At 49.7% G+C, this 21,752-nt stretch overlaps 2 protein-coding genes across 7 annotated transcripts in view; both read left to right on the top strand.

Moving 5' to 3' along the window:
* The window catches only part of LOC127482759 (transmembrane protein 254), a 162,306-nt gene that overhangs the window by 111,698 nt on the left and 28,856 nt on the right, over window positions 1-21,752 (top strand). The gene's annotated exons all lie outside the window — the stretch shown is intronic.
* Window positions 1-21,752, top strand: part of LOC138843134 (transmembrane protein 254-like) — a 79,589-nt gene that overhangs the window by 50,761 nt on the left and 7,076 nt on the right. For 2 of the 3 annotated variants that reach the window (XR_011382472.1, XM_070057945.1), the window contains exons 1-2: window positions 14,102-14,664; window positions 16,234-16,336. Coding sequence is in view for 2 of the 3 variants with exons in the window: in XM_070057945.1 (XP_069914046.1) it covers window positions 14,563-14,664; window positions 16,234-16,336 (205 nt within the window). In the remaining variant the exon portion in view is untranslated. Of the gene's footprint in view, window positions 1-14,101; window positions 14,665-16,233; window positions 16,337-21,752 lie in introns of those variants that run through there. The other variant, XM_070057946.1, reaches the window with a different exon arrangement.

The raw sequence follows: 21,752 nt of genomic DNA, 5'->3' as shown, positions 1-21,752 counted from the left end.
AAAATTTCCTATAGGAGTTGATTTTGACCACATCTCACCTGAGTCAGGTACACTAAGGTACACTTTGTCCACCAAGAAATTCTGCAGTACAACCACCCTGCCAGCAGAATTCACAGAGGAACATGCAAAGACCTTAAAGGGGAGGCACAGAGCTGAGCAGGGACTGCCCCAACCCCTTAGCAGGCTCCCCATTGCAGCTGCCCGGACACACGTCACCCTGCTGTTCCTGATTCTGGCTCCCTGCTGGAAGTATTGCACTGTGCCGCACTGCACAGTGGGCCCCTTGGAGCCTCCACACACCAGACAGAGTGAAGGTCTGTAGTAGCCAGACGCAAAGTCCCAGTTCCCACCAGAAACAATTCTTGGGCTTTTCTCTGCACAGTTTCAGATGCAAGGTGCTAGGGCCAGAGACTCAGTGCCTGCTGCCTCAGGTTGTCACTGGGTGGTGCCTGACAACTCAAGTGACCAGGACAGGACCTGACACACTTGCACACTTCCGGTCCCCAGTCCTGCTTTGAAAGAGGTCGCGGGAAATGACTGGCTGGCTTTCCAGGGTTCTGTGCATAAGGAGCAACTGTGTATTGAGAAGGCCCCAAACTACAGGACAAATATGGCTGCATGCCCACCCCTCCAGCTTGGAGTGGACACCTCTCATCAAGTCCTAGAGCAGCTCCCCTGCCCCTCTATATATCAGACAAAAGGGGTTCATTTGCCTGGGGAGTCAACAAATGATTGGTCTCCCACGACAATTCAAAGGACAGCTTTATTGTGACAAGGAGATTGGAAAGTACAGCTCCCTAAAACTACTGCCTCTGTGAGAAGCCATTTTTGAGGGATTGTAGAGTGAGGGCGTGGCTGGGATAGAGGAAAAAGAGAAGCAAGAGGGCCCTACCTGCTCAAGCAACCCACAGCAGCACGCATCGTGTGTTCAAAACCCAACTCCTGCTGGGCTCTTGCAGCTCTCCTTGCTGTGAGGCCCAATCCCTGGGGGTACAGCATTGCAAGATCACTCTTCTTAGAATATTCTTGGGAAAACAAGCCAAGAGAATAAATTGTTAGATGCTGTGCCCCTGCCCATGCCCCTGCCTGTTGTCTAAATCCTACTGTCTGAGTTACAGAATTTTTTTAAAGCTGTATTTATTTGAAAGGCAGAATGACAGAGAGACAGACAGGCAGACAGAGTCTTCCATCCACTGGTTCACTCCCCCAAAAGGCCGCAACAGCTGGAGCTATACCAGGAGGAGGAGCTTCTTTCGGGTCTCACACATAGGTGTAGGGGCCCAAGGACTTGGACCATCTTCCACGACTCTCCCAGGTGCATTAGCTGGGAGCTAGATCAGAAGTGGAACAGTTGAGACTTGAACGGGCAACCATATAGGATGGCGGCTTTACCCGCTGCACCAGAGCACCAGCACCTGTAGAGATCTTTTTTTTTAATATTTATTTTTTATTTGAAAGTCAGAGTTTCACAGAGAGAGAGAGAGAGAGAGAGGGGACTTCCATCTGGTGGTTCACTCCCCAGTTGGCTGCAATGGCCTGAACTGTGCTGATCCAAAGCTGGGAGGCAGGAGTTTCTTCTGGGTCTGCCGCACAGGTGCAGGGGCTCAAGGACAAGGGCCATCTTCTGCTTTCCCAGGCCATAGCAGAGAGCTGGATTGGAAGCAGAGCACCAGGTTTCATACCGGTGCCCATATGGGATGCCAGTGCTCAGGCCAGAGTGTTAACCCGCTGTGCCACAGTGCCGGCCTGGGAAGTAATGTTTTTTCACATTTCCCTACTGGGAGGCAGCAACATACACTGCTCAAGACCAGGGACCGCACCCATGGTGAAATTTAAAGGACTCCATGCAATCTGGGTTTTTCTCCAAACTTTTCTTCCAAGGGACAAATAGCTGGCAATAAAACACCAAGATTAGAAGATGCGAGTCTAAAACTTGAAAATGACACATTTTACATACACAAATACTCTAGGAATGAAAGCCCTAATGGTACTTCAGATGATTTATAGCAGTAAATTTAAAACCCTAGATGAAATGGAATTAGTATTAGCAAACATAATCACAAATTTTACTCAAGGAGAAATGATAGTTTTCTAATCACCTATAATGAGATCAGGAGGCAAAATCTCCCTATAATGAATCTATCAGAGCCGTCATTGTAAAATCCAAATGTTTAATGAAGGGCTAAGTGCAGTGTTGTACAAAATTATAGAAAATAGTAAGAAAGGTAGCCTAATTGACTCCTTTAATCCTAGTTTAACGTGACACAAACCCCTACAATAACTACCAGTACAAAACGTCCTTCAAGAATATAAATGCCAACATGATAGAAAATACGTCCACAACCCTAACCAGCCACACACACAAAGGATGTACACTATGAGCTAGTTCCTTTCTTTCAAGAACCTTCGACTCCCAGGTACACAATTGTAGTATGACAGCCATCTGCTGACTCAAAAGCCCAACGCCATTTCCTGCAGCCACATTTCTAGTCCCAGAAGTTGGCACCGGTGTGTTCCTCTTTCAAAATGTCCTGGATTTCAGAACTGGGCATCTCGGGCACCTTCTTGCTGCATATCTTGCTCGTGAGGTTCTGTTGGAGAACTGAGTACCCACAGAGCTGTGCTCAACACCTGCAAGAACATGAGCTCTCCATCACCTTGACGATCTCCAGGCTACTGCTGGGACAGAGGAAAAGGCACCCTGTTCTCTGCGCTGTTGTGATTCTGCTGCATTGGAAACTGGTCCTGGGAGGGCAGCTCCTGCCAGTAATCCGGAGGCTGCTGGGGCTGCTGAGGGTGTGTTCCCCAGCCATTCTGCTGCCATTCTTCACATGGTGGATAACGAAGAGAGCTCTGCTCCTGCAGCTGTTGCATCGCTCCCTGAGCACTGGGAACACCGGGTAGCAGGGAAGGCCAATCAGGCTGCATGACCCTCATCTCTGACCTGGAACTCCCAAAATACGGTGCGTATGAAAAAGAATGAATAAACCTTGCTCCTGGAACGCCACGGGGAAAAGATCCACCTCCTACGTTCCCTTGATTCTCCAGAGCATAGCTTGGTGCCTCTTGAGCACCTCGAACCCCAGAATCCCAGGAGCCGTAGAGCGGGCTGGAAACCTCCCATGTGGGTGGAGTGGAGTAGACAGCTCCGCCCAGCAGGGCTGCCTGGGCAGCGTTGGGAGACCAATCCTGGGCACGTGGAGTGGAGTAGACAGCTCTGCCCAGCACAGCTGCCTGGGCAGCGTTGGGAGACCACTCCTGGGCACATGGAGCGGTGTAGACAGCTCCGCCCAGCACAGCTACCTGGGCAGCGTTGGGAGACCACTCCTGGGCATGTGGAGTGGGGTAGACAGCTCCGTCCAGCACAGCCACCTGGCCAGCATTGGGAGACCACTCCTGGGCTCGTGGAGTGGTGTAGACAGCTCCGCCCAGCACAGCCACCTGGGCAGTGTTGGGAGACCACACGTGGGCACATGGAGTGGTGTAGACAGCTCCACCCAGCACAGCTGCCTGGGCAAAGTTGGGAGACCACACCTGGGCACGTGGAGTGGCGTAGACAGCTCCGCCCAGCACAGCCACCTGGGTAGTGTTGGGAAACCGCTCCTGGGAATTCTGCAGTCTTACACCTGGGGGACCTTGGACAGGGAGTGCATATGGCATCCTGGCTTCAAGCACTTTGCATCTCTTCTTGGCTGCTAGTCTGGCTCTTTTATTTTGGAACCAGTTCTAAAAAAGAAACAAAACAGAAATTACTTTCGAGTCTATATATTCGCCAATGTAGGAGAATTTTGTAGTTCATCTTAGGATCAGCGTCATCACTGATTTCCTTCGTGACCTTGAGTAAGACATGAAAAATGCAAGCACGCTTTCCAGGGGCTTCCTGTGTTATTATATTTATAATATGAGAATGCATTTATAGTAAATATGATATGTAAATGTATATATAAATATACGTTTATAATAATTAAAATCGTAATTGTGCACAATTCTGGATTCCCATCTGACTTCAAAGGAGGCACGGGCCCTTATGTATGAGCAAATCCCTACTTTTCCAAATCTTCTACCAACCTATTTGCACCCTCTGCATTTAGACGGGAAGCAGCTGTTCTCAAAATATGTTCCCTTAGCTTGCTTATTTTACTCCAACTGCTTTTCCAGAATGAATTCCTAATTCAACGTATTCTAAATCGTATTCTAAATGTCATTTTCTTCAAAGGCCATACCCAAAACAAACAAGCGTCTGCCATAACTTAGCGGTATTACTTTATACCTTACCCTAAGTGTGTTGTGGAACCTCTACTCTACTTTTTCTCCTTTGTAAAGTGAGAGTAATTGGGGCCAGTGCTGTGGCATAGGAGGTAAAACCGCCACCTGCAGAGCCGGCATTCCATATGGACACCAGTTCAAGTCCTGGCTGCTCCACTTCTGATCCACCTCTCAACTATGGCCTGGGAAAGCAGTGAGATGGCCCAAGTGCTTGGGCCCCTGTACCCACATGAGAGACCCAGAAGAAGCTCCTGGCTGCTGACTTCGAATCAACATAGCTCCGGCCGTTGAGGCCAGGTGGGGAGTGAACCAGCAGATGGGAGACCTTGCTCTCTCTCTCTGCCTCTCCTTCCCTCTCTCTGTGTAACTCTGATTTTCAAATAAATTGTTTCAAAAATAACACATAACATGCTTTAATATAGTCACATCCACAATGACATGAAGAAGAAATGGGACCAAATGTCAACGCTGTCTTATGTGATGAAATGCTGTTATACTTTTTCATAATTAGTTGCTTTTTTATTATTGTCCACAAAGACATATTCATGTAAATACCTACGTAGTTTATGTACCTCAATTGTGTAAAACGAACAATGGAGTTTTTTGACCAGTTCCTCCTTGGTCATAAAGTCAGGATAAGGACTCTCTGCAAATGATTGATTCAGTATGTGCAGTTCCTCAGGTGTAAATTGATGGCGTGCTTTTCCTTTTCTTCTTCCATGCTGTGTTTCTATGTTGTCATGGCCATCTCCTGAAAAATACAGAGAGAGAAAACACAAGAATATTAGCAAGATCCAGAAAAACAAAAGACCTCTGTGATAGAATAAAATTTTAGAAAGGTGATACCTTCCCTCTTACCTAGTCATAATAAAATGAATAATGGACTGTGGGCATATCTTTTGAAACTTATGGTGAGAAGATGATAGTATTTAGGTCATAAAGGTAACAGGAGTGAAGAAGGTTTTCTTTAGTGAAAATTGATATACTACAAAGACAGAGATGGTGGGAAAACACTCAGCCACACTAGTAATTGAGGTAATGCAAATAAACCAGCTGACAACAATCTGGTAAACAATAATTTAAATATATGGGGGCAAAGTGCGAAAGGACTGAAACAGATTGACGAGGATAGGTCTGGTACCCCTATTGCTTGTTATCACTGCGTGGGCTTTTTTGCTCAATGGAATGAAGTCGAAAGTGGCCATACCCTCCACTGTGTCAATCAACTAAATGGCGCTAGAAGATTTAACACCAAGTCCACAGGTCATATCCTTCACCCATGTCAGACATTCCAGTGGGAGGAAAGCACTGAGGGTCTAAACCTGTCCTCTGGTGTGTGCTCATCTCCCGGATGCTGGAAGGGGAGAAGACCTTATGGACAAACCAACGTTGGCACAGTTCTCTACTGCAGAGGCCACCAGAAGAACTGACACGAGGCAATCCTGTTTTTCTTAAATCAGAATTTAAGTGAAAAAACTTACAAGGACTGCAAACCAAATTCACAACCTTCATATGTCTGCTTCAAAGGGTATAACCTAGCTGCCGGGGGTTGGGCTGCAGTATGTTAAGTTGCCCCTGAGGACATCAGCATCCCATATGAGCAATGATTTGAGTCCATCTGCTCTACCAGTCCAGCACCCCGCTGAAGCCCCTGGGAAAGCAGTGGAAAACTGGCCAAGTGCTTGTGCCCCCACCACCCATGTGGGAGACCCAGATGGAGTTCCATGCTCCTGGCTTCTGCCTGGCCCAGCCCTGGCCATTGCAGCCATTTGGGGAGTGAACCAGAGGATGGCAGTTCTCTGTGTGTCTCTCTCTCTCTGTCACTCTGTCTTTTAAATAAATCTTTTTAAAAAGGTCAATCTGAACATACTATAGACTACCTAAGGCAAAACCGGAGACACTTCATCACAGAAACTGTGACATTCAAAATATAGTGTGGACATCGCTAATGAGCAGGTGTGGAGAGAGACAGAGAGGGAGAGAGGGAGAGAGGGGGAGAGGGAGGGGGCAGGGGAATGAAGAAGGAGAGATAAGGAGATGGGGAGAGAGGGAGAGACAAAAAGGGAGAGGGGGGAGAGGGAGAGAGGGAGAGAGAAGGGGGGAGAGCGAGAGCAGAGCTGAGGAAAGGGTCAGAAAGTCAGCCACCAAACCTCCAAATACACAAACCCCGAAAGCCCCTTGCTGTTCTCCTCGACTCCCCTTCCTTCAGCTTTCTCTAGCCTCTGCTCCCAGAGCACACCTGCACACCTGCACACCGAGTAGCTACCAGAGCAGGACTGTGGGGGACAGCATGACAGAGAGGTGCCAGTAAGAAGTGCTGGATTGGGCTGGCACTGTGGAGTAGCAGGTAAAGCTGCTGCCTGCAGTGCTGGCATCCCATATGGGCACCGGTTCAAGTCCCAGCTGCTCCACTTCTGATCCAGCTCTCTGCCACAGCCTGGGAAAGCAGATGATGGCCCAAGTCCTTGGGCCCCTGCACCCACATGGGAGATCTGGAAAGAGCTCCTGGTCAGGTTGGCACAGCTCTGGTCATTGCAGCCATCTGGGGAGTGAACAAGCAGATGGAAGGACCTTCACCCTATTTTCTTTCTCTCCCTCTCTCTCTGTCTGCCTCTCTGTAATTCTGCCTTTTAAAAATAAAATAAACCTTCAAATAAAATTTTAAGAAGTATCTTAAGCATTTGGCAGTGAAATGGAGCTATGTGTATTTTTTAAAAATATTTATTTATTTATTTGAAAGAGTTACACAGAGAGAGGAGAAGCAGAGAGAGAGGTCTTCCATCCAATGCTTCACTCCCCAAGTGGCTTCAATGGCTGAGCTGTGCTGATCCGAAGCCAGGAGCCTGGAGCTTCTTCCAGGTCTCCCACGTGGGTGCAGGGGCCCAAGGACTTGGGCCATCTTCCACTGCTTTCCCAGGCCATAGCAGAGAGCTGGATTGGACGTGGAGCAGCCAGTTCTCAAAATGGCACCCATATGGGATACTGGTGCTTCAGGGGAGGGCGTTAACCCACTGTGCCACAGCGCCAGCCCCCCCAAAATTTTCAAAAATTGTTATAGTGCTAGGGCCCGAGGCTCACTTGACTAATCCTCCACCTGCAGCGCCGGCACCCCAGGTTCTAGTCCCGGTTGGGGCACCGGATTCTGTCTCCATTACCCCTCTTCCAGTCCAGCTCTCTGCTGTGGCTCGGTAAGGCAGTGAAGGATGGGCCAAGTGCTTGGGCCCTGCACCCACATGGGAGACCAGGAGGAAGCACCTGGCTTCGGATTGCAACAGCGCGCCGGCCGCAGCGCCCATTTTGGGGGTGAACCAACGGAAAAGGAAGACCATTCTTTCTGTTTCTCTCTCACTGTCTAACTCTGCCTGTCCAGAAAAAAACTTATACATTCAGGGCTGGTGTTGTTTCATGGCAAGTTAAGCCTCTGCCTCCAGTCCAGCATCCCATATGCTGTCAGTTGAAGTCCCAGTTGCTCCACTTGCCATCCAGCTCCCTGCTAAAGCCCTGGGAAAGCAGCAGAGGATGACCCGAGTGCTTGGGCCCCTGCACCCATGTGGGAGGCTGGGAAGAAGATCCTGGCTTTGGCCTGGCCCAGCCCTGGCCATTTTCTGCCATTTCGGGAGTGAACCAGTAGATGGAAGATCCCTCTCTCTATCTCTCTGTAACTATGCCTTCCAAATGAATATAAATAAATGTTTTTAAACATATTGATTATATGAATAATTGGTGTAAAGCATTTTGTATAAACCCAAATTCAAACAGAGAACACACTGTTGGTTGGAACTCTTTCCTTCAGAACAGGCAAAGAGGGGATAAGAGCGCTTTCTGCTCCCAGCAAAACCTCCCTGGGGAGCATCTATCGCTGAGGTGCTCCAGGGTATCTGGTCCCTACCCCCAGCCCGGCCACTCACTAGAACTCCACAGGAAAAGTTCCCAGTATTTCTGACCAGCAATTTGTATACCTTTAACACACATTTTAAAAATACACTGGTTGTTGTTTTGTTTGAAATCAAATTTGTTTGTTTAAATAAAATCTCAGCAGTAAAACTGGCAGCTGAGCCCACAATCTTCACCTGGGAGGCCCCTCCCTCCCCTGTGGTCCAGAGCAGCTTCTGGAAGGGCTTCACACCCTAAGGGCACCATTGTTCTGGGGCCTTGGATTTTGCCTCCAGGACAGAGTGAGGAGCTGAGAGGGCTCCCCCTCCACCATGGGCACTTTCCAAGGATTTTCTGAAGACCTCCTAGAGCTGGGAGGCCTCTGAGAGTTGATTGAGATGTCACACTCATAAGCTGCAAGACAGACTGGCGCTGACCCAGGACTTCTCTCACCCAGTGCTTGTTTAGAGAAAGAAGTCAGGGCCAGAATCCAAGACTTCAGAACTCCAGCATTTATATTATTTTATTTTATTTTTTGACAAGCAGAGTTACTCAGTGAGAGAGAGAGACAGAGAGAGAGAGAGAGAGAGCGTGAGCGAGAAAGGTCTTCCATCTGTTGCTTCACTACCCAAATGGCCACAACGGCCAGCGCTGCCTGAGAATCTAACTCGGCTCCTATAGAAGAAGTCCTCAGAGAAATGAATATCATGAAACACCTATTCTTGGTTTCAAAGTGTTTTTTTGCATGAAAACATTTCTGAATTCCACTTTTCCACCGACACTGTGAAGTTCCCTGCTCCAGCATTATATGACCAGTGCTGTTTCCTCCCCCTACCCTTCCCATATTTCCCCACACCTCCCACCCCTTCATTCTGAAGGGAACCCAAGACACTGTTCTACCTAAACTACTTCCAGGTACATCTTTAAAATGCAGAAAACTTTTTAAGGCAACCCCAAGTTGGGTTAATTTTTTAGCACCTGAGCCTTTGGGAAATCCTACCCCCTGCATTCAGCCATTCGGTTGCCAGAGACAGTGACACCTGTGACACTAGTGGCCCCTGGACCACGAGCCTGCACTTCTGAAAGACGAAAGCTCAAAGCCCCACAGAACACCAGGACAGAAAGAACCCAGCCTTGCTGACAAAGCCGCACATGGAAACTCACCATTGGAAGCCATGTCTGGGAGCCCTCCTGAGACACTCTTCCTGGTTAGTGAAGTGAGGGCTACTGGCACAGCATTCATTTAATATAAACCTGAGATGGCCACCCTAGGCACGTCTTAGACCCAGCCCTTCTCCAGCCCCTGCCACACCCTACACACAGCTCCCCCTAGGCACAACTGGCTTTCCAGAATCTCCATTTTTAAATCCTAGCTTCCATTCACTGAACACCCATGGGAACTAATTTTCTCATTTAGCCCTGGCCAGGCCCCAGGTGATCTGCATCACTGACAGCACTGATAACTGAGCGTTTGGAGGCTGCTGAGGCCAGAGACTCACAGCGAATGAGGACGTTAAAGAATATAAGACTGCAGGCATTGTGGCAAAGCTTGTTAAGCTGCCACGTAGGATGCCCCCAGCCCATAGCAGAGTGTGGGTTCCAGTCCCAGTTACTCTGCTCCCAATCCGGCTTCACACCAAAGTAGCCGGGGAAGCAGCAGGTGATGGCTCAGGTGCATGGGCCCTATAGCCTACACTGGGAGACCTGGATGCATTTCTAGGTTCCTGGCTTCAGCCTGACCCAGCTTTGGCTGTTGTAGACATTTGGGGAGTGAACCAGCAAACAGAAGGTTTCTCTCTCTCTTGCTCTCTCTCACTCAGCCTCTCAGGTACACAAAAATAAATGGTTTTCAGAAGTCAGCATAAGGGCCCAGCATTAAGGTATAGTGGGTATGGCAGCATCCCACACGGGTGCTGGCTCATGTCCTGGCTGCTGCACTTCCCATGCAGCTCCCTGCTAATGGCTTGGGAAAGCAGTGGAAGATGCCCCAAGGGCTTTGGACCCTGCCACCCACATGGGAGACTCAGAAGAAGCTCTAGACTCCTGGCTTTGGCCTGGCCCAGCCTTGCCTGTTGCAGCCATCTGGGAAGAAGATTCTCTCTCTCTCCCTCCCTCTCTCTCTCTCCCTCTCTCTCTTTCTCTGTGTAACTATTTCAAATAAAAAGAAATCTTAAAAAGTCAATATAAGTCTAACATCATACAGTAATTAAATCATTGAAATAATTCATTTTATTCTCAAAACAGTCACCTCCATAGAATAGTTTGAGAACTGGATGTCTGAAAGGAGACAGCGGCTCAGACAGAACAAACTAAAATTATGTTGGGGAGCCGATGCGTAGCGGGTAAAGCAGTGGGTGAAGCTGCCGCCTGCAGTGCCAGCATCCCATATGGACACTGGTTCATGTCCAGGCTGCTCCATTTCCGATCCAGCTCTCTGCTATGGCCTGGGAAAGCAGTAGAGGATGGCCCAAGTGCTTGGGTCCCTGCACCGCATGGGAGGCCTGGAAGAAGCTCCTGGCTCCTGGCTCCTGGCTCCTGGCTTCAGATCAGTGCAGCTCCAGCCATTGCGGCCAGTTGGGGAGTGAATCAGAGGATGGAAGATCTCTCTCTCTCTCTCTTTTTTCCCCCTTCTTCTCTCTCTGTGAAGCTCTGACTTTCAAATAAATAAATAAATCTTTAAAATATTAAGTTGGCCTAGCCTGGTTTCCCTGGCCTTTTTTTTTTTTTTTTAATTCCTGTTAAGTCAAAGTTCAGTACCTCAGCACCATGAATTTCCACTAGATGGTGCCTTTCCCTCTTTCATTAAACTTGTTTCAAAGAATATTTTGACCAGGTAAATTCACTTGCTTTTATGCTCTCCCCAACTCCAGGCAGTCACTTCTATTCTCATGCCATTATTTAGACATCACTGGCAAAGGTCAACATAACAGCTCCCACACTGCCCAATCGTAGGGTTCACCTTTTAAATAACAACCTTTATTGGACAATCTCTCTTTTTCTTCCTGAACAACTCAGGAGAGTTTACATATTTTTCCTGTGGACCTTCGCTTCGCAGGATGTTCACGGAGTAGTGCATTGACCTTGCTTTGTTAAGATTTACAGGCGTTGCTGGGGCATAGTAGGCTGAGCCTCTACCTGCATCACCAGCATCCCAGTTCCAGTCCCAACTGCTCCTCTTCCGATGTGGCTCTGTGCTGTGGCCTGGGAAAGCAGTGGAAGATGACCCAAGTGCTTGGGCCCCAGCACCCACATGGGAGACCAGGAAGAAGCTCCAGGCTCCAGGCTTTGAATTGGCCCAGCTCTTGCTGTTTTGGCCATTTGGAGAGGAAACCAGCAGATGGAAGACTTTTCTCTCTGTCTCTCCCTCTCTCTGTAACTCTGTCTCTCAAATAAAGAAATAAAACCTTTAAAATTTTATTTATTTATTTATTTGAAAGCCAGAAAGAGAGAGAGAAAGAGATCTTGCCTATGTTGGTTCACTCCCCAGATGTCCACAACAGCTGGAGCTGGGCCAAGACAATGCCAGGAACCAGGAGTTTCTTCCGTGCCTCCCACATTGGTTGCAGGGGCGCAAGCACTTGGGCCATCTTCCACTGCTTTTCCCAGGACATTAGCAGGGATTTGGATCAAAAGTGGAGCAGCTAGAACTTAAACCGGTATTGACATAGCATGGAAACTTTACCTGCTACATCAAATGGTTGGCCCCTGTACTGATTTTTTTTTTAAAAATAGCTCTTACACCAGTAAGATCCCAAGGTAATCAGAGACAGACCTCTTAAAGGTCCCATCTGAGGTGCCATCTTTTATTGGAGTAGGGGGTGCCAATTATATTACCATTTGCTTCTTAATGAATTCACAATATTAATGAGCATCATGGGTTCTTGCCTAAGAAATCTGGATTTATACCAAGTACCAGGAGCCAGCCATGTCGAGGAAAATGTCTGCCAGAAAGCAAGGAGCAGGTGGCCCAAAGACGATGTGCAAGCCTGCAATGGTGAAAGAGACAGAGGGCCAAAAAGGGCTGGGCCCACCAGGTCCCAGGCCTTTAATCAACTTCCAAAGGGGAGTGGTTAATTACCCTGATAGGCAGGTGGGCACAGGGGTGTGGTCAGGTAGGGGCATACCCATGCTGTTCTGCAAACATCTCATCACAACTGCTGTGGTGCTACTGTACAGCCCTCTACTGCTGCACTACGTGTGAATTTACATGTGGGAGAGGAGAGTTCGAGTCCTGGCTGCTCTGCTTCCAACCCAGCTTCCTGCTAATGTGCCTGGGAGGCAGCAGAGGGTCCAAGTACTTGGGTTCCTCTTCTCCACACGGGAAACTCAGATGGAGTCTTCCTGACTGTGGCTTCAGTCTGGTGCTGGCCCCACCCCAGCTGTTGTGAGCATTTGGGGAATGCACCAGAAGATGCAATGGTTGTCTCTCTCCCTCCTCCCATCTCTGTCACTCTGCCTATGGTAACTAAGAGTACCTAAAACGTTATCTATAGAAGTGAAATTGCCACTTTGAGATGCAATGATGGTTTACAGCCCTTGTCTCTACTGTTTGTTGAACTCTTTACTTAGTGTAGGGATAATGAGTATAAAGTAAACTGAAAATAAATCTTTGTAAAAATTAAGACTGGGACTAGGAGAGGGAGGAGGAAGAAGTGGGAGCATGGGTGGGAAGGATCACCATGCTGCTAAATCTGTATATATGAAATACATGAAATTTGTATACCTTACATAAAATTAAACTCGTTGCTGGAGGTCAGCCTTACCCTGAACTCAAGCCAGACAAGAATACAACAAGAAACGATAGGTGAACATTTCTGATGAACATATATGTGGGGAGCAAACCGGACTAGACTGAGTTACTGGAATTAAGACTTATTCTATGCATCTGCTCTCCCACAATATGGCGCTGGGAGAGAAGTAAACAGCTTCCGCACAGCTGCCTCCCGTTCAACCAATAAACTGTAGGACTTGCTCCTGATTGGAGAGCAGCGTACTCGGCGTGTGGGCAGCTGAGTTAGGATTGGCGGAGGAGGACTATAAAGGAGGAGAGAGACGGCATGCACCGGGAACATCTATGGGGAACATCTAAGGGAACCCGTGCAGCCCCCGAGAAAGCCGGCCGGCGGTGTGCTGCTCCCCTGCGGAAGTGGGGAATGTGGCCAGGGGGAACTGCCCTTCCACGGAGGTGGAAGGGATAGTAGCCAACCCAGGAAGAACCAGCGGCAAACCCGGGGAGGGCCGAGCAGACGAAAGAACAGCGCAGGGTCCTGTGTTGCTCCACCACGAAGAGGGGGAGCGACAATATATGGAAAATTTTTAACATACTGCCAAATCAAAACTGACAGCAATCATAAAGATCCATCATGGTCAAGTGGTCATAGTTCTGTTAGAGGCGACCGCCCGAAAAACGTCACCAAGAGACACGTCTCTTATGCAAACAGCAAGGGGAAGCTTTATTGATTATCCAGCATGCTGGGGCTGTCTGACCATACAAGAGCAGAGCAGCCCTGAAAAACCAATGGTTAGGGTTTATAAAGGGAAAAACCGCAAAACTGGGGAAGGGGGAATACACGGTTGCTATGCACAGTTGCTATACACAGTTTCTAAGATCAAAAGAGAGTACATAAAATCAAAAGAGAGTATATGGTTACTGGGGTCAACATAACCTAAAACCTAAGTGAAATTAATATTCATCATAATCTTGACAATACCAGTTACAATATTACAATTAGCAATTAGGACTTGACATTAATGTAAGACACAGACAAATCACATCTTCATTATTACCCCAGGTATCCCAGGTGCCACTTGAGCAATCATGCTAGGGGGTTTTTGTGCTCTGCCAAGGGTGATGTAGTGCACTGCTATTGTCCGACTATTTGAGATCATAGTTTCAGACCAGAGTCTCATGGCGGGGGCGGGGAGGGGGGGGTGCTTTCTCAGAATGGAGTCTCAAGTGCTCCAAAATGGAGTCCCTACTGTCAAGGTGCTACTTCACTCTGTCTTTATTTTTACAGCTGTACCAGGAATGTTATAACCTGTAAGGTTAAGCTTTACTTTTACACCCGCACATATACAATTTTAACTCTTCAGTTCAAGGATGCCTATATGTGGATGCCAGGGCCACAGGTGGTGGCCTATTCCACTGCACCCAGCGCCGGCCCCTATTTATCTTTCTTTAAAAAACATGTATGTATTGGAAAGACAGCGTTACAGAGAGCGACGCTTGGAAAGGGTGTCCCCTACAGATAATGACCAGGCCAAGACGGGCTAGTCGGGCCACCACCTGTGCTTGGCAAGCCCGGGGCCCTCCTCCCTCCTCGCGGGTTGGGCGGAGCAGCCGCCCAGGCCCGCCCCTGCTGGTCCTACATCCACTGCACTGGGAGCAGAGCCGGCCGCGCCGCCCAGAAAGGAGCTGCAGCGATGGCGATGGCGATGGCGATGGAGGCAGGCAACGCGGCCTACTTCCAGAGGGGCAGTGTGTTCTGGTTCGCGGTCCTCACGCTCTCCTTTGGCTACTACACGGTTGAGACAACCGCCTGGAGAGAGCACTCCTGTCACCCAGGCCTCCGCCTCCACTTGGAGGAGAGGCCGCGCAGGCGCAGTTCCAGCTCGTGTGCCTGGGAGCAGAGGGAAAGACGGGAACCCAGAAGGAGGCGCAGGCGCAGTAGGCTGCCAAGGCTTTTGGCAGGTGTTCCAGGCCTTGGGAAACCGGTTTGCCTGGCTTTCCTCACGTGGGGGCGGGAACGACTCCCCACCTGACCACTGAGAGCCATGGTGCTTGTGAACACGAAGGCCGGAAGGGTTGCTACCACCTACTTCGCTACGGCCAGACGTTTGCCCTCGCTGGTCACGGGGCTGGGGCTGGGATACTTTGCGGTGAGGGGCGCGGGCGCGGGCGCCTGTGTTTAGGCCTTCCGGGCTGTCATAGCGCCAGGGGCGCCGTGGGAACCGGGTCGGTGCGCATGCGCACCGTGCGGTTGCCTAGGTTACGAATGCCTGCGGACGCTAAGCGGGGTTTTAGAAGGTTTAGAGTGTTTGAAGCAGGGGGAGTTGCTTGGAAAACGGCGGATAAACCCAAGGGACGGCTAGGATTTCACTGGTGAGCAAGAACCGGTGTGACAGCAGGAGGACAGCTCTACTGCGGGGAGGAGTGACTTTCGTCTCACTTCCAGGATAACGAACGGGAAAGACGCCCGGAAACAGGTTGGGGTAAACCGGTATCATGTAGGAGGAAGGCGAAGCTAGTTTGGATCTTTCCCGGGAGATCCTGGAACCTGGACGGGTGTCATTTCCACACCGGTGTCGCTCTGACCACCTCCGCCCTCCTTTCACCGTGTGCAGGATGGAGGCGTGGGACTCTAGTTTTCCCGAGTGCCCTTTCTGTGCCAGGATCCCGCGACCCTGTTCGAACACACAAGCTGGGAAACTGAAGATTCGAGTTGGAATTTAGTGGAACTGGCAGATGCCAGCCCCTCTCCACCGCGCGGTTAGGAGGCCGCAGTGATATGTTATACTTTATTGGAATATTGACTTTAAACAGCATCCTGGGAGAAGTAGTGTTGCCTTTGGTGCAGATCTAAGTGGAGCACTAAACTTTGGAGGGGTTGACAGAGATTCACAGAAAGGCTTGTAACAGAGCCTGAGGAGGAGTTGGTAAGGTCACCACAAAAACCTTACATGAACGAGGAGTTGCTGTTAAACCTTCGCGAGTCTGATTTTCCGAGTGTGTCTGCGTGGTGTGCAAGAGTGGAAGAGCATGATTCTAACTGCGAGACTGAGCCCAAGCCACCGTTTGCAGGACAGAAGCTGGCCAAAGCACGCAGACTCCTACAAGTCTAGGAAATAATGTTTGGGGTGGAATTCATGAAAAATCGGATCCGCTCCGCCAGTGCACGGAGCCTGATCATCACCTCGTTTCTTTGTGGCACACATCCATTGGAGCTGCTTTTTAGAAATAGAGGATGAAGATTCAGGTGCCCTCCTTCAGACCCTGTTTCCCCGGAAGTTACTTTGGTAGAATCGGTGTTCTTTCCTACCTGCTCGTCTTTCAGGTGCCCTAATGGTTTCTTTGTGCCTCTGGTTCTCTTTCAGTGGTTGTCCTCTGGCCGCAGAGCATCCCTTATGAGAGCCTTGGGCTCCTGGGCTCGTTCACTCAGTCCCTGGTGGACCATCATCACACCCTCCTGCACAACAGGTAAGGAGAGCTGCAGAAACGACACGCTGGTCTCGCTGGAGACCTTGAAGGCCTGCAGTTGCCTTTAGGTATTGAAAATGGATCTAGTTCACGTTTAGGAATCTTTCCAGATTTCTGTTAGATTTTATCATCAGACAATCCCCCTCAAACTAGACTGTTTCCTGCTGCCACTCTAACCGCAGGTGAAATCAAGCAGATGCATAGGTAATCCCGGTCACTCTGAGATGTCAGGAAGTCCAGTTGGTAAAGCCATAAACTTTTTTTCTTTTTCTTTTTCTTTTTTTTTTTTTTTTTTTTTTTTGACAGGCAGAGTGGACAGTGAGAGAGAGAGACAGATAGAAAGGGCTTCCTTTGCCGTTGGTTCACCCTCCAATGGCTGCTGCAGCCAGCGCGCTGCGGCTGGTGCACCGTGTTGATACGAAGGCAGGAGCCAGGTGCTTCTCCTGGTCTCCCATGGGGTGCAGGGCCCAAGCACTTGAGCCATCCTCCACTGCACTCCTGGGCCATAGCGGAGAGCTAGCCTGGAAGAGGGGCAACCGGGAGAGAATCCGGCACCCCGACTGGGACTAGAACCCAGTGTGCTGGCGCCGCTAGGTGGAGTATTAGCTTGTTGAACCGTGGCACCGGCCAACTTTTCTTCTAAAATAGATAATGCAATCTCATCCATGAGGGGCTGAGGAGCCTGGCTTGGGGAACAGGGTGCAGCTGGTGCCTTCTCTCTCGTTCTTTTTTCCCTTGTTCCCCAGCAACAGCTGCTTTTGGACCCCTTGGAATGGTGGGAATAGTTAGGGGAAGGTGGGTGTAGTCTTCAGTGGGTGCTGCCTGGGGACCAGGCGTCTGGGAGCTGGGTATGTTGCAGACACAGTGCTGACTGTTTGTCTCTGGGAGGTCCTCAGAGGGATCCTCCTGTGCAGTTCTCTATGGCTGCTGCACGTGCCTCCTCCAGCCTGCCTCTTGCAGTTCCATCCTTGGCATTTGTGTTTAGGGGAAATCATCCTCTTAGTGAGGTTACCTTTGTGTTGGGCCTCCAGGTCGGATTACCTTTTAACCCTCCCCACCCCCCATATCAAGTGCCCTCCTGCAAGACCTGCAAGGCTCACAGTAAGCAGCCTCCAGTTCTCCCCCCGGGACCATCTGCAAGTGGGGTCCTCAGGGTATCCCTGTTCCTTTGCTCTCCCTCTGTGCAGGCTGAACCCATCTCTATGCTTTGGAGTGACACAGTTGCCCTTTGCCAGAGTGCAAGTGGATTTCCAGGTGGCTTGGTTGAAACTGTTCTCTGGGCTTGAGACTGTGGTAGGAAAGCCCAAGTGTTCTGAGACTCCTTCCCAGTGGCCTCTTGGGCCTCCCTGAGGTCTTAGCCGAGGATGTTTGGCCCAGCCCTGCAGCTTGACAGCTCTTGTGACTGGCATTTGGAGCCTCTAATGAAAACCAAAAGACTGTGTTGTGTTGTACACTTCTTTGAAGGGAGAAGGAGAACAAGCCCAGGGAGGTTGCGTCTCTCTTACTGTGTTCCTAAAACCAGTCCTTTAAGAATCTAACGTGTTAGAATGTGCCATAGCTCACTTTAAATCAGAATTAATAATACTCCTTTTGATTTGTGAGATCAAGGAAAGAGTAAATAAATTTGAATGCATGAATACATGAAGACATGGTATAAATTTGGAGCTTCCTAAATCCTACTGCCCAGGAATAACTACTTGTAATATTTTATTGAGTTCCCTTTTGTTTTAATCCATACCCTGTAATTTTTAATTCAGTCATCATCCTGTAGGAAAGAGTACTTTGTGCTGTATGTAGATACAGAACTGACCTTGGAGGTGGCAGGAAACTAACATTTACTAAGCACCTTCCATGTGCCAGTCCCTAAACAGGAGCTCACGGACACAATCAGGTTATAAAATAATCTCTTAAATCCCATGTTTTAAAAATACATACCTTTCTGAATTTCTTTTAACCAGAGATAAGATTGGACTATATGTTTGACTTTATATCTGCTATCATCATACAATTAATGACTATGCCATTGTTTTGTTTTGCTTTGTTTTGTATTTCATTTTAAAGATTTATTGTATTTATTTGAAAGAGTTGCACAGAGAGAGAAGCAGACACACACACACAGAGAGAGAAGGGTTTTCCATCCTCTGGTTCACTCCCCAGTTGGCTGCAATGGCCAGTACTGCACTGATCCAAAAAAAGGAACCAGGAGCTTCTTCCGTGTCTCCCATGTGGGTACAGGCCCAAGCACTTGGGCCATCTTCTACTGCTTTCGCAGGCCATAGCAGAGACCTGTATGGGAAGTGGAGCAGCAGGGACACAGCACCGGCCCCGCCATGTTTTTTTTTTTTTTTTCCCCTGCCATGTTTTTAAAATAACCTTGAAGGCAGGCACTTGGCCTTGCAGTTAAGATGCTACTTGAGGGACGACACTGTGGTGTAGCAGGTAAAGCCTTCGAGACCTGCAATGGCAGCATCTCATATGGGTGCTGGTTGGAGTCCTGGCTCCTCCACTTCCCATCCAGCTCCCTGCTAATGGTTTGGGAAAGCAGAGGAAGATGGCCCAAGTCCTTGGGCCCCTGCAGCTGTGTGGCAGACATGGAGGAAGCTCCTGGCTCCTGGCTTCGGGTTGGTGTAGCTCCGGCCATTGTGAACATAGAGAGTAAACCAGCAGATGAGGACTTTCTCTCTCTCTCTCTCTCTCTCTCTCTCTCTCTGCCTCTCCTCTCTCTGTATAACTCTGATTTTGAAATAAATAAATAAGAATCTTAAAAAAAATAAAAGAAACTCATGCCTTTGTCACATTCTGGTTGGCTGTTGCTTAGCCTTTCTGCATCAGTTTCCTTCCCCATCAAGGGAGATTAGTCTATTCCTTGTAAGACCTTTAAGAGGATTAAATGAACTACTCCACTGAATGCCCCAGCATAGGGCCAAGCAAAGAAATGTGAGCTTCCCTTCTCCCCCTGTAATGTGTTAGGGAAAACCCTTTTGATTAGGCCTGAGTGTTTGCCCACTTTTCATGTGGTGAAGTTTAATTAAATATTGAAGATATTTAACACTCTGCGTAGGCATCATTTAGTCAATGAACACCTGTTAGCTATCTGAAAAGGGCTCTAGAGGGCCCTAAATATCAGTAATTTACCAACTATTTGGGGTAATTTACTAACTATTTGCTTGTTCTTAGGGAGGGAGCCAGCTGGGGCCTTGGGGAGGAACCAGGAGGGTTGGGTGATACAGGGAGGCAGCTGGGGGCTCAGGAAAGCTGCTCACTTGCCAGCCGATGGAATGGACATGGTGCTGCAGAAGAGGGAACCAACCCCCTGGAAGGAAGATCCCATCTCCTGGTTTTCCGTCACAAGCTATCCAGATGCGCTGGATCGGTGACAATTCCAACGCCCACCCCTGCCATCAGGACAAGCCCTGGTCCCAGCTCCACCTGGATCCCCCTTCTCACCCTGGGGGCCCTCTCTGCCATCCTGTCCATCTCGACCAGGAAGGCTGTCTTCCACTGGGCCACACATGACCAGGGTGCAGGCGTTGCTCACTGTCCTCTGGGAGTAGGTCCTCATCTCTGCTTCCAGGCATCCCCGGGGCTGGGCAAGCAGGAACAGTGGGGTCAGGAGGAGGAGCAGCATGGCCTGGGGAGAAGAACAGAGAGGAAAGGACATGATTTCGGCTCTAGGACACGGTATAGGGCATGGCCCAGCTCCTGAAGGTCAGAAGCAGCCACTCCTTACCCCTCCCACTTCCTGCTATGGAGCTCAAAGCAGCCAGATGCTCAAAGTGATTTGGAGACAAGATGGGCACACGGTCCAGCCTCGGAGAGCAATGGGACTCTCACATGGGTTGATCACAATGTCCTCGTTCTCACGTCCCCCACGCCATTCTGCCTTTTCTTGGGCACTGCCATTGAAACAGCGGCCAGCATGGACGGTCCTCACTGAGGCTGTGTGTTCCATCCCCAAGGACCCAGTGAGTGCTCCCTCCAGGCAGGACTTTTGCCTTCTTGGACTCCTTCACCTTGTCTGTAACAGGAGGTGGTTGGCTCAGCTCAGACAGGCAACCTTCTACTCCCTCACTGACTTGCTGCCTTGAGTGGGTTAGCAATGGCAACTCACAGTGTTGGAAAATGAATGGGGGAGGGGGGTGGGGTGGGAGGGAAGGGCACTGTGGCATAGCGGGTAAAGTCTCCGGCTACAGTGCTGACATCTCATATGGCAGCTGGTTCAAGTCTCAGATACTCCACTTCCGATCCAGCTCTCTGCTGTGGCCTGGAAAAGCAGTGGAAGATGGCCCAAGTCCATGGGCCCCTGCACCCATGCAGGAGGCCCAGAAGAAGCTCCTAACTTCGGGTCATCACAGCTCTGGCTGTTGCGTCCATCTGGGAAGTGAACCAGCAGATGAAAAACCTCTCTCTTTGTCTCGGCCTCTACCTCTCTGGAACTCTGCCTTTCAATTAAGGAAGGAAGGAGGGAGGGAGGGAGGGAGGGAGGGAGGGAGAGAGGAAGGAAAGAAGGAAGATGAACCAGGGTTCTCAATGCCTAGTGACATCTGACTGAGCTCAGTCTGCAAGTGCAGCAGCATATGCCAGGCGATTTGCCAGTTCTGAACCAGAGGTGGCCCCCAAGCAGAAGAAAGCCCCCGAGGGAACCCAGGGCACGTTTTCACCCAAGTTTCACCCACCAAGTTAGCAGCTGCAGAGACTCAGCCCCTCAGCTCTTCCCAGTGTACCTGAGAGGGCTGGAAGAGGGGACTTATGAGGGAAGGTGACACGCCAGGTGGCCCCGGCCAGGGGAAAGGGCCTGTGGGACGTATGAGCAACTACCCAACAGGACATCCAGTTACCACCTGACAGGAGATGGTAACAGAGCACAAGGTAAGCGCAGGACCCGGGCCACTCTCTGCATCTGGGTGTTTTCCTGCCAAAGAGAGAAACCGTGAAGTAATGAGGGTGGAAGTGGGAGTCTCAGAGGCTGGACACAGAGCCAAAGGGTGCCCTGCAAAGAAAAAAGGGTCAGCAGGCCAGCTCAGTCAATGTCAGGAGAGGGGCTACCTGGCCAGAGGGGTGCCTCTCCAACAGCTGATGATGCGCCGTGTAGGCAAACCCTGTAACTCACGAGCCTCTCACGCTGTTGAATTTGCCACCTCCTCAGGTGCCCCGCAAGCCTCTAGAAACACTAAGCTGAGCTCACAGGCTTGCACTCGTCCCTGTAGAGCCTTCTTAAGCACCCAGGGGCCGACCCAGGCCAGAACGAGAGCAATGTCCCCTGTCTCACAGCTGCGTCAACTCTGGGACCCTGACACTGATTTGGGGGAAAAATGAAAGCAATACACCTTCTGCCACCAGTTCAAGACGGCTCAGAAATGCCATCACCCATTGCTGAAGGAAGGATCCAGACACAGGCAGGCTCAGAGGTCTCAGA

Source organism: Oryctolagus cuniculus, chromosome 15 (assembly GCF_964237555.1).
Source record: "Oryctolagus cuniculus chromosome 15, mOryCun1.1, whole genome shotgun sequence".
In the NCBI taxonomy this organism is placed as follows: Eukaryota; Metazoa; Chordata; class Mammalia; order Lagomorpha; family Leporidae; genus Oryctolagus; species Oryctolagus cuniculus.
Note: the sequence above shows the minus strand (reverse complement) of the source record. Positions and strands in the feature narration are given on the sequence as shown.